The sequence below is a fragment of the Saccopteryx bilineata genome, chromosome 1 (assembly GCF_036850765.1).
Source record: "Saccopteryx bilineata isolate mSacBil1 chromosome 1, mSacBil1_pri_phased_curated, whole genome shotgun sequence".
Taxonomy (NCBI): Eukaryota; Metazoa; Chordata; class Mammalia; order Chiroptera; family Emballonuridae; genus Saccopteryx; species Saccopteryx bilineata.
The window spans coordinates 13591033-13612815 of record NC_089490.1 but is presented as its reverse complement, the minus strand read 5'-3'; the positions used below and the strand labels follow the sequence as shown (position 1 = coordinate 13612815).

The following is a 21783-nucleotide window of genomic DNA, read 5'->3' as shown; positions in this document are numbered from 1 at the left end:
TCGCGAGGGGCGTGGCCAGGCTGGGCGGCCAGCGGCGCTGTCTGCGTGCTGTCCCCACCCTGGCTGCCTGGCCGTGGGGCCCTGACGGCCCAGGAGCTCTGCGTTCTTACTCTCTGTTCTTATGTGTCAGCCTTTTCTCTCTCTCTCTCTTTTTTTTTTAAACTATTTTGGATAGAATCCAAGACTTGTTCCCTTATTTGTTCCTAGACTTGTTCTTTTTGTACTTTTTCCTGGGTTGAAGACAAAAAGGTTCACATTCTGCCAAGCAGCTCCTCAGGGGAGTGGGGTGCAGTTTTCCAGTGCTTGGACGGACTGTCCCCTTCTCGGGTGGGGAGGAGGCCTGTGCCGTGGCTCCCGGGTATCCAGCACTGCCGGGCCCCTAACTCGGGAGGCAGAGCTGCTCCCCCAGGCCTTTTTAGTTTTTTTTCATACCTGTCCGAGGAGACAGAAGAGTTTGTCAGTTGCCACGAGTTCCAGAAACAGCAGGCCTGTGGGTGTGTGCTACATCCCGGGTCTCCTCCGGAAGCTCCCAGCAGCGGTCCCTGGGGGACAGACACAGCACACGCCCCAGCACAGCGTCCTGCCCACAGTGCCAACCTGAGTTCTGCCCGTTAACCTCCGGGCTAACGGGACTGTTTGTTCTATTAGGTTCTGAAAGGAAACCATTGTCCTGTAACCTATGGCTTTGGGCTAAGAAGTGGGGGGAGGACTGCTGTGGGATTCTCCCCTAACAGTGACGGTTCTGATCAGACCCCTCACACTGCACATTTCCCGAAACAAACAGGCTCTCGTCGTGATCCACTGCTGCTGTCGGGTAGCTTCTCCTGAGGGCCTGCTGGCTCAGCACGGGTCCTTCAGTCTGCCTCCCTAGCACAGTGCTTCTTGTTGCAGAGAGAATACTCTTGAGCATGTGCTTGTTTGAACCTTTGACTTTCCTCTTCCCGTTTTAGTCAAGCCACTCCCTGCCCTGCCCTGCCCACCGGGGCTGGGGGGATACTGCGTCCTGGACGCCTGCTCACGGGTGCTCCAGGGAGCCTGGCTCTGTCCTCACTGCAGGGGCACACTCCATGCGGCTCTGCTCGCTGTACATAACACCACGTGAGTGGGTGTGATGTTGAAGGCGGCATGATTTCATTTTCTGCCTCGTAGTATCAAGAATATTTTTATACTTCATAAAGACTGAACCGAATATAAAAATGCAAAGGACCCTTGTTGCTAGATTTTTAAATAACAGCTAAATTGTTAGAAAGCATTCTGGGGTGGCCTGAAAGACTAAGTAACTTTCTCACTGCTCACTTTAAAGGGTGGGGAGCCGTAGCACCCGGAATACACCACTAGTTAATTGTCTTTTGAATAGCGGGAATTTTACAGTTGCCCACGTAAGCGTCACCATTCCTGCTCAGTAAATAGCTCGAACATAGCCTTGTCACTTTCCTGAGAGGACCCCACAGTATCCTGTGGACTCGCTCTGATCCCTCCGAATCCAGCTATTCGTGCTAAAGTGCACTGGTGTCTGGACCTGTCTCTGCAGTAGGGGAGGGTAGTGAGACACGCTGTCCAGGTAACAGAGGACCGTGAAATCACTTAGTTAATGGCTTTGAAATGATGTTTTTGCATCAGCTTTACCCTCCCAATTAGGTTTTACTTAAAATTCCCCGAGTTCACATCTGCAGGGTGATACGGTTTGGAAGCTTATTATGTCTGGATGCATCAGAGTGCATGAGACACCTGCATGACCTGGAATTTTAAAAACCCTCATGAATATACAGCTGTGACTTGACCCAGCAGTGTTCCCATCTTAGAGCTGAAACATCGAGGCTTGAGAGAAAGCGCTTGCTGAAGTTATGACAGCAGTTCCGTGGTGACACTGACAGGAGGGAAGTAGGGGACTCCAGCTTTTGGCCTCACCTTACAATTCTAGAGACCAGTCCTCAGTGGCCTCCGGACGCTGGCGCCCGGCACTGTGGTTTTGCCTGCCCTCCCTCCGGCGCAGCCCGGTCGTGAGAAAGGGAGTCCTAGCTGGACTGCTCTAAGGCCGCTGGGCTGGAGGCGCTCGTGTCCTCTGGAAGGAGCTACTGTTTGTTCTTGCTCACAACAGCTGATGCTTTTTCCTTCTCTGTTCACCTGATCATTGTCACAAATTTGTACAACAGGCCAAAGAGTCCTGGGAGATGGATACCAAAGAAAAATTGAAGCAGGCTGCCATTGTCAAAGAGAAAGGAACTGTGTACTTCAAGGTACGTGCGTTCTTGTGCAGCCCTTTTCCTCTCAAATAGTTTCCTCAGGTGTCAGAGTCACGCTGCTCCTCCCCTGCTCTGAATTTTATCAGCATCCGTCTGGGTAAGAGTAAGCCTGAATGTTTACAAGTCTGTCATTTACAGTATAGGAAATAGTGAGAAAGAATGAATTAACGTGACAAAAATATACCGGCCCTGGCTGGTTTGCTCAGTGGATAGAGCGCCAGCCCAGTGTGTGGATGTCCCAGGTTCGATTCCTGGTCAGGGCACACAGGAGAAGCAACCGTCTGCTTCTCTACCCCTCTCCTTTCCTCTCTATTTTCCACTCCCACAGCCAGTGGCTCAATTGGTTTAAACATGGCCCCAGGTGCTGAGGATAGCTTGGTTGAGTCGAGTATCAGCCCCAGATGGAGGTTGCTGGGAGGATCCCAGTTGGGGTGCATGTGGGAGTCTGTCTCTATCTCCCCTCCTCTCACTTAAAAACAAAAAACAATACTTCTTTTCCATGGCCTGTCCTAGACGGTAAACCTCCCCCCTGCAGGCAGACTGAAGCATCTCGCTTTGGTCCGTAATGGACACTCCATAAGTGTTCGTGGGGTGAAACAAAACAGAATAGAAGAATTGTTAGCAGTGATGGCATTCATAGGGTAAGTTTTATATCACCTTCCTTCCCACTGTCTTGGCGAAGTCACTGAGGCACGAGACAGAAGGGAAGGGAACTCGCACAGACTGCAGAGGACACGGACAGGAGGAGAGCAGTGACTTCCCCTGCTGGCCTCAGTGCTCCCTGCCACCGCTGCTGTGAGCACTCCTGGGAAACTCCTGAGGGGTCTTTGTCATTGATTGCTCCTCTGACACCTCGGAGTGGGCAGACTCGTCAGGCCTTCAGCCCCCGGATGGAAGAGCAGAAGCCACGGCACTTTGTTCAGTTGCAGCCCCGAGGCCGTCGCGCTGCTCCTGCCCAGACAGGAGCCTCGTGTCAGGCGAGCGGCAGGGCTCAGCGCGGCAGAGTTCCAGAAAGGAGGGAGTGTCGTCCAGGCTTCTTTCTCTTCCTTGCTTCTGCAGTGGGAACAGAAATTAGATGATGCTTTCGACAGTTGCAGCCATGATGCATGAATGTGCTTCAGCAAGTCTGCCTGGAGCACTGGCTCCAGGACCTGCTGTTGCCTTGCCCGCCTTGCCCAGAGGCAGCGGGGACGGTGGTCACCCACACGGAACAACTGGAGAATTGTGCACGGCTGCACAGTCGTGGAGTGGTGCAGGTGCAGCAGGGGATAGCGTGTGTGCTTACTGCTTCTCAGACCTTGAGGCGAGACCCACTCTGGGGTCATGAACTCAGTTGAGTGGAAGTGTATGTGGCATTATGTAGTAGTAAGGAGGCATCTTGTTTCATAAATCTTTTCGCTTGGGTGTGAGTGAGTATCGGATAATGAAACATTTATTACTGGGGGTTTTGGTTAAACAGATTTGAAATTATTGCATTAGGTAATATAGAATCATTTATATTTACTTCTAAAATAATGTATAGGTCACCAGAAAACACTAGGGTCTGGTTGGATGGACTCGGAATCGGAAACTGGGTAAGGGGGCGAGTTTTATGGCTCCAAATGATTGAAAGTCGTTTAAGGTCTATAGAGGTCATTTTATCAAATGAAAAGCTGAGGGAATTAGATTAGTTGATCCCCAAGTTTTTTTTGTTGTTGTTGTTTTTGTGACAGAGACAGAGGGAGACAGAGAGAGGAACAGACAGACTGGAAGGGAGAAAGATGAGAAGCATCAATTCTTTGTACAACACCTTAGTTGTTCATTGATTGCTTTCTCATATGTGCCTTGACTGGGGGGCTACAGCAGACTGAGTGACCTCTTGCTCAAGCCAGCGACCTTGGGTTTAAGCTGGCGAGCCTTGTCAAACCAGATGAGCCCGCGCTCAAGCTGGCGACCTCGAGGTCTCAAACCTGGTTCCTCCGTGTGCCAGTCTGACGCTCTATTCACTGCACCACTGCCTGGTCAGGCCCTCAAGTTTTTTTCCAGCCCTAAAGTCCTGTGAGTTTTTAAACTCTCAAGAGCAAGTTTGATTTTTTTTTTAATTCAATTTATGTATATGAGATAACTTCTAATCTAGTTAAGTAAGATTCCAAGTGGACTTTTTGTAGACCAAAGCACATAATACACTGGAATAAAAAGAAAATTTTCTGTAAAATCCCTTTAGCCCACAGGTCCAGAATGGTGTTTCTTATATACCTGGAGTCCATTAAATTCTTTAAATGTATTTTTTATATTTCGCAAAACTTCTAAATAGAGTATTAACAGCTTGGAGTAGGGGATTGAGGCTCTTGAAATTGATCTAGAATTATTATCAACTCAGTGTAGTAAAACGCTCAACAATTCATAAACTCTGATTGGTTGTTGATGACCCAGAACTTTGGGGAACAGTATTGGCCATGAAATAACACTTCAGAGCCACATGTCACAGAGTCGTGTCCTGAGTACAAGCAGAGAGGCAGCGGAGTTTGTGCCGAAAGCATTGCGTAAGTGTCTATACAGTTCCTTGGCCGCGTCTCAGCATGATAACTGCAATAGTGGTTTGTGTATTTCATAATCTTATGAACCCTCTTAAGATTACTGACCTTTGAATAAAGTCTGCATCAGCAGTCACACACATGGAACATATTATTTTTTAACATGCCATTTGATAGACAAAATCTTTCAAAACACGAGTCCATTGGGGAAAAACTAATGAAAGGTTCAAAACCGCTGACCTAAGACTTCTCCCAGAATGTCTCGGAACATTTTGTACTACTAAAAACTTCCCCAGAGGTACCTTCGTAATTGTAGGTAACAGAGCTCAGCAGCGATCCTAGCTTTAGCTCGAAAGCTTCAGAGCGGTCGGTGGAGTGCTTCCAGCACATGGTCCCTGTTCCGATTGCAGGCCAGGTTTCCGCGGGCCACACTCCCTGCTGGGCCTTCCCTTCCCAGGGAGGTGACTTGGAGCGCTGTGCACACGCAGAGGCCAGACTCGTGGGTGACAGTAGATGTGGTGAGATAAGAGTGTACGTTCCATGCCAGCAGTACACTGGAGTCCCGTTTTCACTGACCTGTTGATTTGGTTTACACTTCAGTGGGTAAATCTCTCGGTTTAGTGGAGTTGGATTGCGGTTAGCTTTTAAATGGTTCTGGTTCTGCTGTTTAGGTTGTAAATTCCCGGTACCAGCTTCTGAACACTGCAGAAAAGAAAGGTGGACGAGGACTCTTCACTTGGCTCTAAAAATAAAGCCTTGGTCACAGCATGACATTATGCCAGACATTGTGGAAGCTAGTAAAACAAAGGTGGTTTTTGCCCTGGCTGTTTGGCTCAGTGGTAGAGCGTTGGCCCACTGTGCGAAAGTCCTGGGTTCAATTCCCAGACAGGGCACACAGGAGAAGCACCCATCACACAGGAGAAGCACCCATCTGCTTCTCTACCCTTCCATCTCCTCTCTGTCTCTCTTCCCCTCCCGCAGCCAAGGCTCCATTGGAGCAAAGTTGGCCGGGGCACTGAGGATGGCTCCATGGCCTCCACCTCAGGCGCTAGAATGGCTCTGGTTGCAGCAAAGCAACACCCCCTGGTGGGCACGTCGGGTGGATCCCAGTTGGGCATGCAGGAGTCTGTCTCTGCCTCTGCTTTTTACTTCAGAAAAATACAAAAATAATAATAATAATAAAAAGGTGGTTTTTATTTGCCCCCCGCCCCCAGGCATTCTGCAGAACAGGAGCAGTCATCTCACACCTGGTTAGTGTTTCTTTTCTCTGACTGGAAGGCAGTGGTAAGAAGTTGTAGGACACAGCTGTGACATGGGGTTCTGGCGCCCCCTTGTGTTCGATAGGGAAAGAGCATTTGCAGTTCTAGAGCAGGCTGGTTAAGAATCATCTTTCAACCGCTGAGCCCTTCGCGGACAAGCCAGGCTTTGTGATGTTTTGACCGCTCTTGCTGAACCAAGGAACCAGTGCTATGACTTAGCGACAAGTCAGTTATGACTCAGGATTTTAGGTTTAAAAAACCTCATAAGAAGCGTCAACCTTGCCTTTTTTTTTCCTCCTCCTTCCTACATTCTCTTAGTACAGGGTTTCTCAGCTGTGACACTGCTGACATTTGGGGCTGTGTGAGTCTGTGTTGGTGGGAGGCTGTCATGTGCATTGCAGGGTATTTAGCACCATCTCTTGTCTCTGCCCACTAAGTGCCACTAGTACCGACCCCCCCCCCCCCAAGTTGTGACAAAACGTCTCTGAACATTGCCAAATACTTAAGGCTTTGCCCCATTCTGGACCGGGGTCAAAATGACCCTGGTTGAAACTCCTGTTTTAGCACCTCAGAAGCAGAGAGACCATAAAACAAGTACCTTTGCTCATTGGAAGTAGAGCTCTAAATAAAATTATGTAGGATATGTGTGAAGGAGCCTTCGAATCATTGAAGTGCCCCGTCAGTGTGGAGGGGCTAACTGCTAGGGAGTGTGTTCCCTGCTTTTGTCTGTTGGTTTGTTTTGTTTTTATTTTGGAAATTGTAGCCTTCTACCATTCTGATAATTCAGAACCTGCCAAAGTGGTCAGATCTGGGGCGCTGTCCTCCCTGGCTTGCTTTCCCTGTGGCACTATATTATGAGGTCGTCAGAAAGGTAATAGGTACATTAAAGAGGAAGGAGATGAGGGAGAAGGAACCAGGCATCACGGGAAACGTCCTTAGCTAGTGATCTACACAACATGACACCTTTCCCTCTCCTCTACTGCCACTTTGCCCCCAGTGATACAACTTTGGGTTCCATAGTTGTATTCCTTTGACCTTAATATTAATTCGGCAAACCTTCACTAAGGGCCTTGTTTTGGTAAATCCCAAAAGGCAAAAGGCACGCTTCCTGTCCTCAAAGAGTTCACAACCCAGCTAGAGAAAAGAGTGACAGAGAAAGAATGCTGCCTGACCAGACGGTGGCGCAGTAGATAGAGTGTGCACCTGGGATGCCGGAGGACCCAGGTTTGAAACCCCAGGGTCGCTGGCTTGAGCGAGGGGTCACCGGCTCAGTTTGAGTCTTCCCCCTCCCAGTTAAGGCACATATGAGAAAGCAGTCAGTGAACAACTAGTGATGCAACTATGAGTTGATGCTTCTCATCTCTCTCCCTTCTTGTTTCTCCCTGTCCCCCCTTTTTCTGTAGTGCCCCCCCAAAAAAAGAAGTATCGAGCCTATGGCTGTGACCAAATATAATTGCCTTGGTTAGCTCGGGCCGCCAGGATAAAATTCCAGAGACTGGACTGGAACAGTAGGAGTTTGTTTCTCACAGTTCTGGAGCCTGGAAGTCAGGATCAGGGAGCCGGCAGGGTCAGTATCTCCTGAGAGTCCTCCCCTTGGGCCGCAGATGGTGGCTTTCTGGCCGTGTCCTGCATGACTTTCCCTAGGTGCTTGTGGGAGGGAGGGAGAGAGGAAACAAGTCCTCTAATGTCTCTTACAGGGGAACTAATTGCATCATGAGGGCCCCACCTTCAGGCCCCCCCAAACCTGATGGCCTTCCGTCTCCAAAAACATCACACTGGGGCTAGGGCTTCAGCGAATGAATTGGCGGCTGGCTGGGGAGCAGTTCAGTCCCTAGAAAATACAATGTAATTTTCTTAAGAATTGCGCCATTTATTATGAAAGGACCTGGTTTCATATTTTTACAAACAATCTGTATCGTAAATTTCTGAGGCAGAGAGGACAACAGACTTGATCCGAGGATCCTTTTTCAGAACAACTCGGAATCCTCTTGCAGCGCCTGCGTGGGCAGGGCCGGGGCGCGCTCGGACGCATCGCTGTGGTGAGGGATGCTCAGAGGGGACGCAGCTTTGCCCTCGCTCAGACCAGGCTCCCCGCGCGACCCCGATCTGTGTTGTCCGCACCAAAAATCACCAGGCTTCCTTCTGCTGCTGGAGCTTGTTTCTTAGGCCAGCCCCTTTCCCTTCTGTACAGCAGGAGCATTCTCGTAGACCTGCTTGGTGGTTTCTCTGTGGAGTCACGGAGTGAGTTAGAGTGTATGTCTGCACTGCTTGACTGTGGTAAACCCTCGTGATGTGAGCTGAACACTGTCCGTTGGTCCCATTGGATGCAGTGTCCTAATGCAAGGGTCCCCAGACTTTTTACACAGGGGGCCAGTTCCCTGTCCCTCAGACTGTTGGAGGGCCGGACTATAAAAAAAAACTATGAACAAATCCCTATGCACACTGCACATATCTTATTTTAAAGTAAAAAAACAAAACAGGAACAAATACAATATTTAAAATAAAGAACAAGTAAATTTAAATCAACAAACTGACCAGTATTTCAATGGGAACTATGCTCCTCTCACTGACCACCAGTGAAAGAGGTGCCCCTTCCGGAAGTGCTGCATGGGCCGGATAAATGGCCTCAGGGGCTGCATGCGGCCCGCGGGCCATAGTTTAGGGACCCCTGTCCTATTGGATCTGGCCGCAGTTCTACGATATAGGAGGATGGATCCCGTTTTTGAGATTGATAATCCCTTTTCATTCATCCTAAAATGGGAGTAAACACAGTCTCAGTCCCATAATTTCTTGTATAGAGCCAGTAGGTAATTGACATGAATTCATGATACATTGTTATTTACAGTATGTTCAAATTCTGCCATTCAGGCAAGAGAGCAAAAATATAATTAAGAAAGACTTCTCATATAGTTAACTGACACCTCTGTAAATTGTATTTTATAGTTGTTTTTGTTGGATGCTGCTATTCAACTATGTATATTCCCATTGTTTATAGATTAGAGCCGGTTTTTGTAAGGAAGGTTCTGTGAGGACACAGCCCCACCCATTTATTTATATATTGTCTGGAGTTGCTTTTGCACTGCAGTGACAGTTGTAACAGATTGTTTGGCCTGCAAAACCTTAGGTATTTGTTATCTGCCTCTTCCTATAAAGTCTGCCCGCCCCTGGTTTAGATAACTAACATTTGCCAGAATGTATCTACTGTGCAGTGCTGAGGGTCAGGAGCAAAGGGAAAAGGAACTTCCCCTTTAAGTAAAGTAGTAACATTGTCTAAAACTACTGAGCAACCTTTTGAAAGTCGGATACATACTAGCAGCAAAGGATGTAGCCCCAGAGCCTTGCTGCCCTCCAGCTGAGAGAACTGCCCCCTGGGACAAGGGGCTGGAGTGCTGGAGAGCAGCCTGTGCCCAGACTGGCCCGAACCAGAAAGAGTGAAGTGTCCATAGCCAGCCCTTACGGACCAAGGGACATGGTCAGATCCCAGGGTTTGTATGTGGAGGGTTCCTCTTTTGAGGGTCGGTGTCTCAGGGAGGCTGCGCTCACACTTCTCTTGTACCCGCTGCAGCCCATGCAAAGAGTAATAATCACCAGCTTTCCCCTCCCAGGGCGGCAAGTACCTGCAGGCGGTGATCCAGTATGGGAAGATCGTGTCCTGGCTGGAGATGGAGTACGGCTTATCAGAGAAGGAGTCCAAAGCTTCGGAGTCGTTCCTGCTCGCCGCCTTCCTGAACCTGGCCATGTGCTACCTGAAGCTCAGAGAATACACCAAAGCCGTGGAGTGCTGTAACAAGGTAGGCTCCTCCGCGCATGTGCTTGGCAGACGGATGCGCCTTCTCTCTGCCCCCTCCCTGCTCCGCTGCTTTGATTAAAGACTTTTCTGATACTTAGACTGTTTATAATAATATATTATGAATGAAAGTTTTGATAAATTAATTTTCATCCACGACCTTCCTTAAATCTGTGGCACTTGGTATCAGATTAGGCATATAACTCCTCAGGTTCAATTTAATAAGAACAGATTTAACTTAAGCCTTTCAGGACTTGAATATAACAGACTTCTCATATAGTGGATCTGTAAAGAAGTCACCTTTTGCTATCATATTTATTCACTGATGGAGAACACACATAAATAATTTCCAAGACCCACCAAGCATCAGCAGCCCTCTCCCTTTTTACATTTGTGGTGTTATTGCTGTTCCTGGTCCCGTATAGTACCTAGGTGTTCCGTGACAGTGTCTATCTGAATGTGATTCTGATGTTTGTATGCACCAGTGATGCTGACTGTTATGTCAGATGTGTGGTCTCAGTGAACAGTGTATATATTACATATGGGTAACAACTAATAGTCGAATGTATCTTAAAAGATAAACAGTGGGACCCTGACCAAATAGCTCTGTTGGTTAGAGCGTCATCCTGATACGCCAAGGTTGTGGGTTCAATCCCAGGTTCAGGGCATACATAAGAATCAACAATGAGTGCATAAATAAGTGGAACAAGAAATTGATGTCTCTCTTTTTGTCTTTCTCTCAAATCAATAAATTAAAATATATTTTTAATTTTAAAAAAGATAAACAGAAAAGGGTGAGAAAAACAAGCAACTATTTCATACATACTTTGTAAGATTATTTTTGCATTTTAAGATTGGGAGTTTTGTGGATCAGTATGTTCCTTATCCCATTTCACTAAGGTTTTGCCTGAGAAAGAAATGTTACTGTTAATTACTTTTTTAAAAGTTTTTGATTCTTTGTTTTTTATTGTAGTATAAAATTATTCAAAATTCAAACACTATAGAAATACACAAGAAAGTAAAAGTCCATATCTCCCAAGACCAGTCATTCATCACACACATATTCCTCTCATTTTTTTCCATACGGAAACATGTATGTGTATGTTTTTTTTTTTCAATTTAGAATATATAGATTTAGATACACAGTATTATAAAACAAGGACATCTTTCTGCATTTTATCAATTTATCGTATAATTCTTCATTCTTTTAAATACTATTTAGTATCCATTGTAAGCATCTGTGGTTTATCTAACCAGTCTCCTTCGGTAGATTTCCAGCGGCTTGATTCAATATCGTGTCTCTTTGCATACCTTTGGGTTTGTTTCTATGGGATAAATTTCTACAAGTGGAAGTAATGGGTCAAAAGACATGATTGTTTTAATACATTAACATTTTAAGTGTTAATGTATTGTCATTGAATATTGTTAGTGGTTTTTCTCAATATTATTGGCAACAAAAAAGTTTTATTTTCATTTCTTCTTTTTTTTCCTTTTTTTAAGTGACAGACTTCCGCATGCACCCTGACCGGGACCCACCCAACAAGCCCCTTCTGGGACCAATGCTCAAATCAGCCGAGCTATCCTCAGTGCTTAAGGCCGATGCTCAAACCAGTCGAGCCACTGGCTGTGGGAGAGGAAGAGAGAGACAAGGGGGAGGGGGCGGGAGAGAAACAGATAGTTGCTTCTCACGGTGCCTTGACCAAGGATTGGACCGAGATGGATCAAACCCAGGATATCTGCACTCTGGGCTAACGTTCTATCCACTGAGCAAACTGGCCAAGACCTTACTTTCCTTTCTCATTGCACATCTTTTCATTATTTGCCATTTGTACTTCTGTGAACTGCTTATTCACATTCTTCGACCCCATTACTGGTCTGTTTTTGACTGAGGCAGTTGGTACATTATCACTACTAATAATATCTCGTCCCTCCGACGAGAGGGACGCTGGGACCCTGTTCTCCTTCTTTGTCTTTTAACTTTGTTGATGGTATCTTTTTCCTTAAAGAAAGTTTTCATGTTTATGTAATCAAATCTGTTTTTTTTCTTTCTAGTTAGAAGTTTTCCCCACCCTAAATATAAAAATAACCTCATTCAGTACTTCTAAACCTAACAAGAACTAGGTTTAATTTATTTTCTTTTTAATTTTTAGAGAGAAATAGGGAGAGAGAAAGACAGAGACGGAGACAGGAACATTGAGCTATTCCTGTATGTGCCCTGAGGTCAAACTGCCAACCTCTGTGCTTCTGGACGATTCTCCAACCAACCGAGCTATCTGGCCAGGGCTTAATTTTTTTACATTGACTTTTCTAGGAAGAAAGAGAGAAAGGGAGAGAGAGAGGAGAGGTAAGGGAAGCATTCATTTGTTCCACTCAGTCATACATTTGTTGGTTGCGTCCCATGTGTGCATTGAGCAGGGATCAAACCCACAACCCTGTTGTTCCGGGACGCTTTATCTGACTGAGCTAACCAGCCAGGGCCTACGTTTACTATTTAAAAAATAATAATAAATAAGCCTAGTATATTTTTATGGGGGTTGCATGTAGATATACTTGGCCTAGAACTTATTTTTGTGTTTATGATATGAGGTGAGAATTACTTCATTTTCTTGGTGGATAGCTGCTGTCTCTGCCCCAAGTACTGTGTCGTTAGCCCTTGCCCTGCTGATTGACACCGTCTGCTCTGAGTGCTGTGTTCTGTCCTGCTGACCTGTCTGTCCCCAGACGGCCAGCCAAGCTGTTTTAATTTGAGTGGTGTAAAAAAAAATTTTTTTTTTCTTATATAAGGCATGTCTCCTCTTATTATTTTTGTCTTCCCAAAATTTTCTCAACCATCCTTGGGCATTTACTTCTTCTGTTGAACTTCTCAAGATTCTCTTTCCAAATCCCTTTGGGGTCTTTATGGAAATTGTATCAAACACAGACACAAGTTTGGGTGGTTAGTTACATTTCTCAGTAGTACAGAATAACCGCAAGCTGGTCTTTTCAGTGTGTTTCCTAACACACTTGGCCAGAGGACGTCAGCACGTTATTTATGTACTGAGTTTCTTTAAAATTCTCACAAGTTACATTCATTCTTTCTTAAACGTAAACCGTCCGTTCTAGGCCCTTGGGCTGGACAGTGCCAACGAGAAGGGCCTGTACCGGAGGGGCGAGGCCCAGCTGCTCATGAACGAGTTCGAGTCAGCCAAGGGCTCCTTCGAGAAGGTGCTGGAAGTCAACCCCCAGAACAAGGCGGCGCGGCTGCAGATCTCCGTGTGCCAGAAGAGGGCCAAGGAGCACAACGAGCGCGACCGCCGGATCTACGCCAACATGTTCACCAAGTTCGCCGAGCGGGATGCCAAGGTGGGCGGGGCTGGCGGGCTCTGGGCGGGGCGAGTGCTGGCCCTGCCCCTTCGGTTTTTATTCCGGGAAGGTTAAGCCTGGGGCCTGGAGCAGCTGCGCCAGCGTCCCGGGAGCACAGACCCAGGAATATGGTGTGCAGCCTGGTGGAGGTCCCCAGGAGGAAGGCGCTGTCCCCTCCCCAAAGCCCCGTCGCGGAGGGGCGCTGGTGTGGCTGTGCAGATGAGGGAACTCATTCCCCAGGGATGTGCTAGAGCAGTTCCTGCTTTTAAGAAATGAGCAGATTTAAAAAAAAAAAAAACTCTCTCTCTCTCTTCTCTAAAATGAATAAATAAATTTTTAAAAAAAGAAAATGAGCGCTTCAGGTGTTTCCAGATAACCCTCCATGTTGAGACCCCCGATTCCCCCAGGCCTGGGCTGTGGGGGGAGGCCCGCCGTCAGGCCCTTCGTGGGGCGGGTGTGGGCGGGTGGGTCAGCCTCCTCGCTGCAGACCCGCGCTCTGGGCCCGCGCGCCCAGCCCCCTGTCGCACGGCCGTGAGGAGACGGCGGCCAGGGGCCACTGTAACCAGGTGGACCGCCCAGCAGCCCACCCGCGTGGGAGACCCGCCTTCTCCCCAGGGCCTGGCCGTCTGCTGCCCGAACTAACCCCGGTGTCTCTCTCTTCCCCAGGAGGAGGCCAGTAAAGCGCTGGGCAGGAAGGCCGCCGATGCGGTCAGCAGCGAGAAGGCCGCGGGGCGCCCGGCGGTGGCAGACGGGGAGCGCGCCCAGGACCACGTATGACGCAGCGCAGAGGAGGGAAGAGTGCTGCCCGCTCGGCCCTCCTCCGCGGGCTCTCACCCCACTCAGGACTCCGCCGTGTCCAGTGTCCAGTTTGTCGTCGTCTGTGTGACTCCGGGAGCCAGTGGCAAAGCCGGTAGCTTCCCACAACAGCGCCCCCTGCTGCTGCCCAGCGCCCCCGTGGGGGATGGCGTGGGCCCACTCCGGGTGGGACAGACGTGACTGTTAGTGGGGGGAGCTTGAGCCAACAGCAAAGTCCAGCTCATTTCAGTCTCTGTCCACTCTCGCTGTCCGCTGTCCGATTCAGGGTCCCCCGAGATACTCCTAACAATCTGGGCCTGCCTGTTAGGTTTTTCCATTTGATTGAATTTTAATAGCACTTCACAAACCTAAAAATAAATGCTTAATGAGCTTCTCCTTTCCTGCTGTTGGACGAGGGAAAGGAGGGCGGGGTTTCGTTTTTAAATAACTGAAGTGCTATGAATGCGACTCAGTATTTGTGACCACCAGAACCCGTCGTCCAGGGGTCTGGTGTCCCCTCAGGTCCCCCGCAGCGTCGCAGACTTGGAAGCCAGAACCTTCGAGGCCGCTGGTCTCCCTCCCTAGCCCGCCTCCCTCCTCGCTGGAGGGGGTCTCTCCCCCACAGCTGGCCTGCCCGGGGAGGAGTCCTGTCATCCCTAAAAGGCTCTTCAGCGATGATGGTGCGCGGAGGGAGTTTCTGGGTTAGCTTTCTCTGTTCTGGATGAAGTCCTGAGAGGCCGAAGTGTGACCAGTCATCAGAATTGGGCTTTTCTTGGTTCTTCTCTTCCTCTTAGAAAGTAATGTTGACCACAGGACTGCCCGCTAGTGGCATTGCTGCTGCCCAGCCCCTGGTGTCCACACTGACCGTCGCTGTCGCTGTAAGATGTGTTCTTACAGCCGCGCCAAAGTGGGTTGATCTACATATCTGTGTAGGATCCAAGCAGCTTTTCTGTTGTCTTTTTTTAAATTCCTGGCTCCTAAACATTTGTATGCTAGTTTATGGAACTTATTTACACTCCTCTTTCATGCAAAAAAAAAAAAAAAAAAAAAAAAACAAGACCAGACAAACAGACCTTGGCTTTTTCTATTAAGCAGCTGAATTAAGTAGTTGCTCTCCTGCGCTTGGGTTTTCTTTGCAGGTGTGACACGCAGTGGCCTTTTCTCCCTGTGCTGAGAGCTGCTTTGTTCTGGTGTGACTTGTGGGAAAGAGTCGACAAAAGCTTCTTTCCCCTGCGGGTGCCTCGAGCCTAAAACCCCGGGTCCGCGGCACTGACCGCGGGCATTGACTGCCGGCAGTCTCGATCTGCGCGTGGAGGTGCGTTCAGTCCGTGCGGGTGAATGAGGTCGAGCGCGCTTTCCACTCGGCCTGAGAAACTGGGGGGCCAGTGCTTCAGCCCACAACATCTCCCTTTTCTAAACCCTGAAGACACTGGCAACTATATCTTAGATCAGTTTTCATTTTTATGGTGGTTTAAAAAAAACAAACACTTTCATTATTGTTAGGACCCATGTTAAATTCTAAAAATAAAGTCATTCCCCCTTTTATGCCTGTTTTCTTCTCCGTGGACCAAATGGAATCAAGTTGTGTTTCTCCATTCGGGATAACTAAAATTCTTTTAAATTCCCACTTATACTTTATTCTTTTTCCATGAGGTAGTTCTTTTAAAAGCCCCGGATCTCACCACGGAAGTAAAGAAAGCAAAAGCTGCTTTTGCTTATTTGCTTAATTCAGTGGTTCTCAAACTTTTTGAAGTCGGGGTGCATTTAAAATCCTACAAATAATTGTAGGCACACTATATACAGATTTCTGAGAAATATGTTATAATAATTAAGTCAAATATTAAGGAAAAAAATATAAAGTTCAAGAGTGCTTTTATGGTAATTAAATGAAGTAAATATGACAAAAATTAAAATTATTCTGACTTTAAAAACCATTTTTATGTTACATTTTTTGTTATGCCTTTTAGAATTTGTAAAAAAGGTTAAAAAATAAAATGACAAAAACATCTTTTTATATAGATATATATATAGAGATACATATATAGAGATACATATAGATAGATAGATACACTCAATAAGATTTAGTAAATTCAGCAAGTCTCACGCGAATGTGTTAAGTTTTTTCATTCTTGTGTTTATGAGAAACATGAACCTGATGTGTCCTAGCAATTTCTTCAATGTTTGGGCATATATTTGAAAGACAAACTCTCATTTCCTCATCCATACATTGAAGAATTCCTCTCTTTTTACTCTTAATTGTGTTGAGTGCAGAAAACTCCCACCATACATATCATCTTAACTTTACACCAAACAAAAGATAGAAGAAAGTTGCCTCCAGTCTTTCTGGGGAACATGGGGGGTAGTGTAAACAATCCAGCACCACAGCTTAACAGCCTTTTGCAACCTAATCAGGCAAGTGAGGTGGGGGGTTGGGCAGACTGTCAGCTTACAACCAATTCCCCACACACTGTCCCCCAAAAATCTAAACTCCAAAAACCCTGTTGGTTTTTTGGTCCCCAACAGGCACATATTTCTCTGGAATACCATAGGGCGCACCTGGAAATCTAATAGGGTGCACCAGTGCACCCTGGCGCACACTTTGAGAACCACTGGCTTAATTGCTTAGCGTTTGTAGCTCTAGCGACCAAGAGCTTGATTTCAGGGGGCCTAAGATTGAGATTTGATCCTGAAAAGGCCATTAACTTTCTGCAGGTAACAGAGAAAAAGTATCCGAAGTTAGATCAGCCCAGCAGCTGTCTCCCAAATGTGCAAGTAGACCTTAGCAGGTGGAAGGTGCCCATCACCACTCGAGAAAAAGACACTTCACAACATTCTCGTGTCAGATCCAGTCACCCTAAACAGTTTGTCTAGCAATCAGCAGATGTCTTTGAACCACCGTTTACACTGCATATGGACTGGTGATGAATTAAAAACAAAGTTTTTTTAAAAAAAGCAATCAGATGCACATTTTTTGTGTTCCTTAAATATAAAAAAGATGATTTCACATTGTTCAAATAGTCTTCAGGAAAGGTTGTTTTGGTTGGAAAACTAGAGGGAGTGGGGGCCCAAGTGGAAATGAGACGGAAAATTGGCAAGGACGGCGTTGACCTGCTCTGCCGTAACTCGGCCTGAGACCCTCCGGGGCTGCGGGCGTCTTTGTTCAAATGAACCGAGTAATCAGAAAAACAAGAGGATTTTTTTCTGCTAACCAGTGAGTATATGCCATTTTAAGTGATTGTAAGGTAGGTTCAGTTTGGGAAATAAAGAGGTTTAACTTGCCCTGTATTAAAAGTGTGTGAAATATAAGTACGTCTGTGTCAGGTGATGCTCTGTGTGAAGCATGCATTTCTGCTTAAATTGAATATTTTATCAGATCGCCATGCTAACATACTCTGAACCAGGGGTTGGGAACCTTTTTGACTGAGAGAGCCATGAATGCCACATATTTTAAAATATAATTCCGTGAGCGCCATACAACAACCCGTGTATGTTACACATTATCCAATAAAAATTTGGTGGTGTCCCAGAAGACAGCTGTGATTGGCTCCAGCCACCCACAACCATGAACATGAGCTGTAGAAAATGAATGGACTGTAATACATGAGAATGTTTTATATTTTTAACATTATTTTTATTAAAGATTTGCAAGCCAGATGCAGCCATCAAAAGAGCCATATCTGGCTCATGAGCCATAGGTTCCTGACCTCTGCTCTGAAGGCTCAGGTAGGCGACGTCACATCCTACGAGTCATGATTCACACGTTACACTATAGAAGGGAGGTGGCATGGGGCCAGGACAGTGGCACACCTTACCCCCGGCGGTGCCATCGAGGTCTACAGACTGGTCGATGCAGGCTCCCTTGGTTCTCCGAGTTCCTTGCTCCATCTCTGGGTTTGAGGCACAGCCCTCCCCCTGGCTGCTAAATTATTTGATAATGAGATCATTCCCTTTGTTTGACATCGTTTCCTAAGCAAATAATGATCACCTAGGAGTCTTGAGGTGAAGAGCCAGAGAACGTTTCCAGGCTGTAAGTTTGTGATCGGGGTGATTCAAGGCAGCCTGTATCCGGCTCCACAGCGTGAGGACTGTCGGTGCAGCGCTTGCTCCATACTTACTTGGTCTTTCCAGCAACACTGAGCTCCCCTCTTAGCGTGGTGCAGTAGAATGTACTCTGAGCCTGACCAGGCAGTGGCACAGTGAACAGAGCATCGCAGCCTCGGATGCTGAGGATCCAGGTTCAAAACCCCAAGATCTCTGACTTGAAGGTTGACTCCTCCAGCTTGAGCAGGGAGCCCCACCCCCCTCGTCAAGGCACCTATGAGAAAGCAATCAGTGAATAACTAAAGAGCCGCAAGTATGAGTTGATGCTTCTCATCTCTCTCCCTTCCTATCAGCGCCCCAACACCCCCCTCCCCCACTCTCTTGCTTAAAAAATGATTTCTGCCCTGGCCAGATAGCTCAGTTGGTTAGAACATATTTCTGAGACATAAAGGTTATGGGTTCGATCCCTGGCCAGGGCACATACAGGAGCAGATCAATGTTTCTGTCTCTGTCCCTTCCTCTCTCTCTAAAATCAATAAATAAAATTAAGAAAAATTAAAAAAGATTTCTGCGGAGCCTGTTGTTCAGTGACATATGTCTTCTCCCAGAGGAGAATGGCAGCAGTGCCCAGTAAGGCTCATGGGGTCCCCTGTGGGAAGCAGGGGTTCAGGGGCTCAAACGTCTGCCCTCTCCTTGGGCTGTCAGGCCAGCTAGCTCTTCTCAGCTGTTTCTTGGCCGCATTCTGGAGCACTCCTGTCCCCGCCCCCCGCGGGAAGCCTCGTTCAGCGCCCCCAGCAGAGAGCCACCACTTCTCTGCGAGGCTCCGCCCCCCACGTTCTCATGCACCATTGTCTGCAGCCGCGGGGTTCCCTGGGTTTGCTCCTTTTCCTGCATGGACTTGGGGGGCGCCCAGTGGGACACCTTTCCTCACTGCAGGTGTGTCTGTACCTGACCCCGAGGTTACTGGGTAAAAGCTGAGTCCCTTCTGGCCCGGCCGCCCTGCCCTCAGGCTGTGGGTCTGCAGCTGAGGCGTGGGGGCAGCCTGGTGCTGGCTAGTAGCCTGAGGCCATGGGCAGTAGGGGTGCCCAGCCTGTGGAAGTTTGTTACAATTTTATCTTGTGGTTTAACGTGTGTCTAGCTTGAATATATAATAGAGATTGTTGTCCCCCCTCTTCCTCTTCTACCTGTGGTTTTTTGGGGGTTTTTTTTTTGAGGTCCTGGAGTACTGTATCGGCTTTTTTTTTTTAAGTGAAGGAGATTGGAACAAACAGAAAAGGAGACAGATGAGAATCATCAACTTGTAGTTGTGTCACTTTAGTTGTTCATTGATTGCTTTCTCATACGTGCCTTGACTGGGGGCTCTAGCTGAGCCAGTGACCCCTTGCTCAAGCCGGCGGCGACCTTGGGCCTAAGCCAGTGACCTTGGGGTCATGTCTATGATTCCACGCTCAAGCCGGTGACCTTGGATGTCAAGCTGTTGAGCCGAGTGCTCTGGGCTGGTGCTCCATCCACTACACCACCACTGGTCAGCCTACCGCTTTCACTTTGTAAATATAAAACAGCCAAATAGAGTGTAAGCCCAAGGTAAAATTGTCTTTGGTCACTACACATTTTTTTAACGTTTATTTTATTGATTTTAGAGAAAGGGAGAAAGCGAACATCAATCTATTCCTGTATGTGCCCTGACCGGGGATTGAACTAGCAACCTCTGCACTCTGGGACGATGCTCCAACCAACCGAGCTATCTGGCCAGGGCACTGGTGACTGAAAATTTTAATTCACACATGGATTGTTCTACTCGATTGAATATTTTAAAATTTTGAAGTGCTTCTTAACTTTAAAAATTGAAGAATGAAGCCTGACCTGTGGTGGCGCAGTGGATAAAGCGTTGACCTGGAAATGCTGAGGTCGCCGGTTCAAAACCCTGGGCTTGCCTGGTCAAGGCACATATGGGAGTTGATGCTTCCAGCTCCTCCCTACCTTCTCTCTCTGTCTCTCTCTCCCTCTCTGTCTCTGTCTCTCCCTTTCTCTCTCCTCTCTAAAATGAATAAAAAAATAAAAAAATAATAAAAGAAATCTTAAAAAAAAAAAAAGTTTAAAAATTGAAGAATGAATTAAGAAAACATGACTGACTAGAACATAATTATTACTGAAAATAATTTTGTCTTTGGAGAAGGGGGTGTTAAAATGATTCATCTAGGGAATCAGAGGACAAGTAGGGCCATAAAGCACAGAGCAGGGGCCCTCAACGGGGTCATCCTAGGAGGTTGGCTGCACAGACTTCCATTCTGACATTCCCTTGGATGGCTGAATTTCACCTTCAACTGTCTTCCTCAGGAAGAGCTCATGAAAATAGCATTTCTTGCCTGACCAGGTGGTGGCGCCATGGATAAAAGTATCAACCTGGGTGCTGAGGACCCAGGTTTGAAACCCCAAGGTTGCTGGCTTAAAGCCCAAGGTTGCTGGCTAGAGCGGGGGTTCACTGGCTTAGCTGAAGCTTACACACACACACACACACACACACACACACACACACACCCGTCAGTGTCTGATCCTGTGCTTAAGCTGGCAACCCCGCACTTATGCCAACGACCTCGGGATTTTGAACCTGGGTGCTCTGCGTCCCAGATCGATGCTTTATCCACTGCGCCACCGCCTGGTCAAGCTAAGGCTCTTTTTAATTAAAGTATAGTTGACTTACAATATTATATTCATTTCAGGTGTACAATAAGACACTTCCTTTCACCTTCCTGGCTCTGGAGTTGCTGCTTCAGGAACCTGGGACAAAAGACCAAATATTACAACAAAAGATGCTCCCATAGCTCTTGTCCCTTAGGACATTCTAAGGGTGTCAGGAGCTCTGGGCCAGAAACGGGGGACCAAATACGTATTTCCTAACAGTCACAATGCTACAGGCTGCTTGACCTTCCACAGGTGTCACCAGCAGAGCGCTCCGTCCCCAATCAGTGGCCAATCTGCTGCTCTGAAATGTTGTATTAGGACGGGCCAGCTGCTACCGCCAACAGCCCCCAAAATTATGTAAGACACACACAATAGAGCAGGGGTCCCCAAACTTTTTACACAGGGGGCCAGTTCACTGTCCCTCAGACCGTTGGAGGGCCGGACTATAAGAAAAAACTATGAACAAATCCCTATGCACACTGCACATATCTTATTTTAAAGTAAAAAAACAAAACGGGAACAAATACAATATTTAAAATGAAGAACAAGTAAATTTAAATCAACAAACTGACCACTATTTCAATGGGAACTATGCTCCTCTCACTGACCACCAATGAAAGAGGTGCACCTTCCGGGAGTGCGGCGGGGGCCGGATAAATGGCCTCAGGGGGCCGCATGTGGCCCGCGGGCCATAGTTTGGGGACCCCTGAATAGAGATTTCTTTGTGTGGTACTGTAACAGTGGTGAGCCAGTGAACAGCTCTCTTCCATGCAGTCATTCAGGTACCCAGGCGTTGGAAAAAACTAAGGCCCGGTAGCTAGACAAAGAGCATAGTGGGGGCTAAGACGTCGGCAGCCTGATGTTTGGCCTAGAACCCAGTTCCTTATCCACGCTGAGCCCACACACCAAGCTGCTTAAGTCCATTAACGTGGATCAAAAGGGGGCCACAGGCTAAACCGGACAAGCCCAGGGCAGGCCTGCATTGTGGGCTCTACAAACTCAAAGACCACGTGGGATGGTCTGAAATGAAGACTTCCTAACTAATGGTGGGTAGGCATGTCCTCAGCTGGTGTTTTCCTTGACCGAGGTCAGTCTTGACCGTACTGGAACCTGTTGTCTTG

The 21783-nt window shown here is 47.4% G+C and overlaps 1 protein-coding gene and 1 non-coding gene across 3 annotated transcripts in view; both read left to right on the top strand.

The window, feature by feature from the left end:
- Positions 1-15484, top strand: part of FKBP5 (FKBP prolyl isomerase 5) — a 116028-nt gene extending 100544 nt beyond the window's left edge. For both annotated transcript variants that reach the window (XM_066234957.1, XM_066235036.1), the window contains exons 8-11: positions 2154-2237; positions 9621-9806; positions 12905-13144; positions 13811-15484. In XM_066234957.1, the coding sequence (XP_066091054.1) occupies positions 2154-2237; positions 9621-9806; positions 12905-13144; positions 13811-13921 (621 nt within the window). In that variant the 3' untranslated portion in view covers positions 13922-15484. The remainder of the gene's footprint in view (positions 1-2153; positions 2238-9620; positions 9807-12904; positions 13145-13810) is intronic.
- Positions 5574-5649, top strand: TRNAS-ACU (transfer RNA serine (anticodon ACU)). Its single transcript has one exon. It is a non-coding gene; the product is annotated as a tRNA-Ser (tRNA).
- Positions 15485-21783: the final 6299 nt, after the last annotated feature.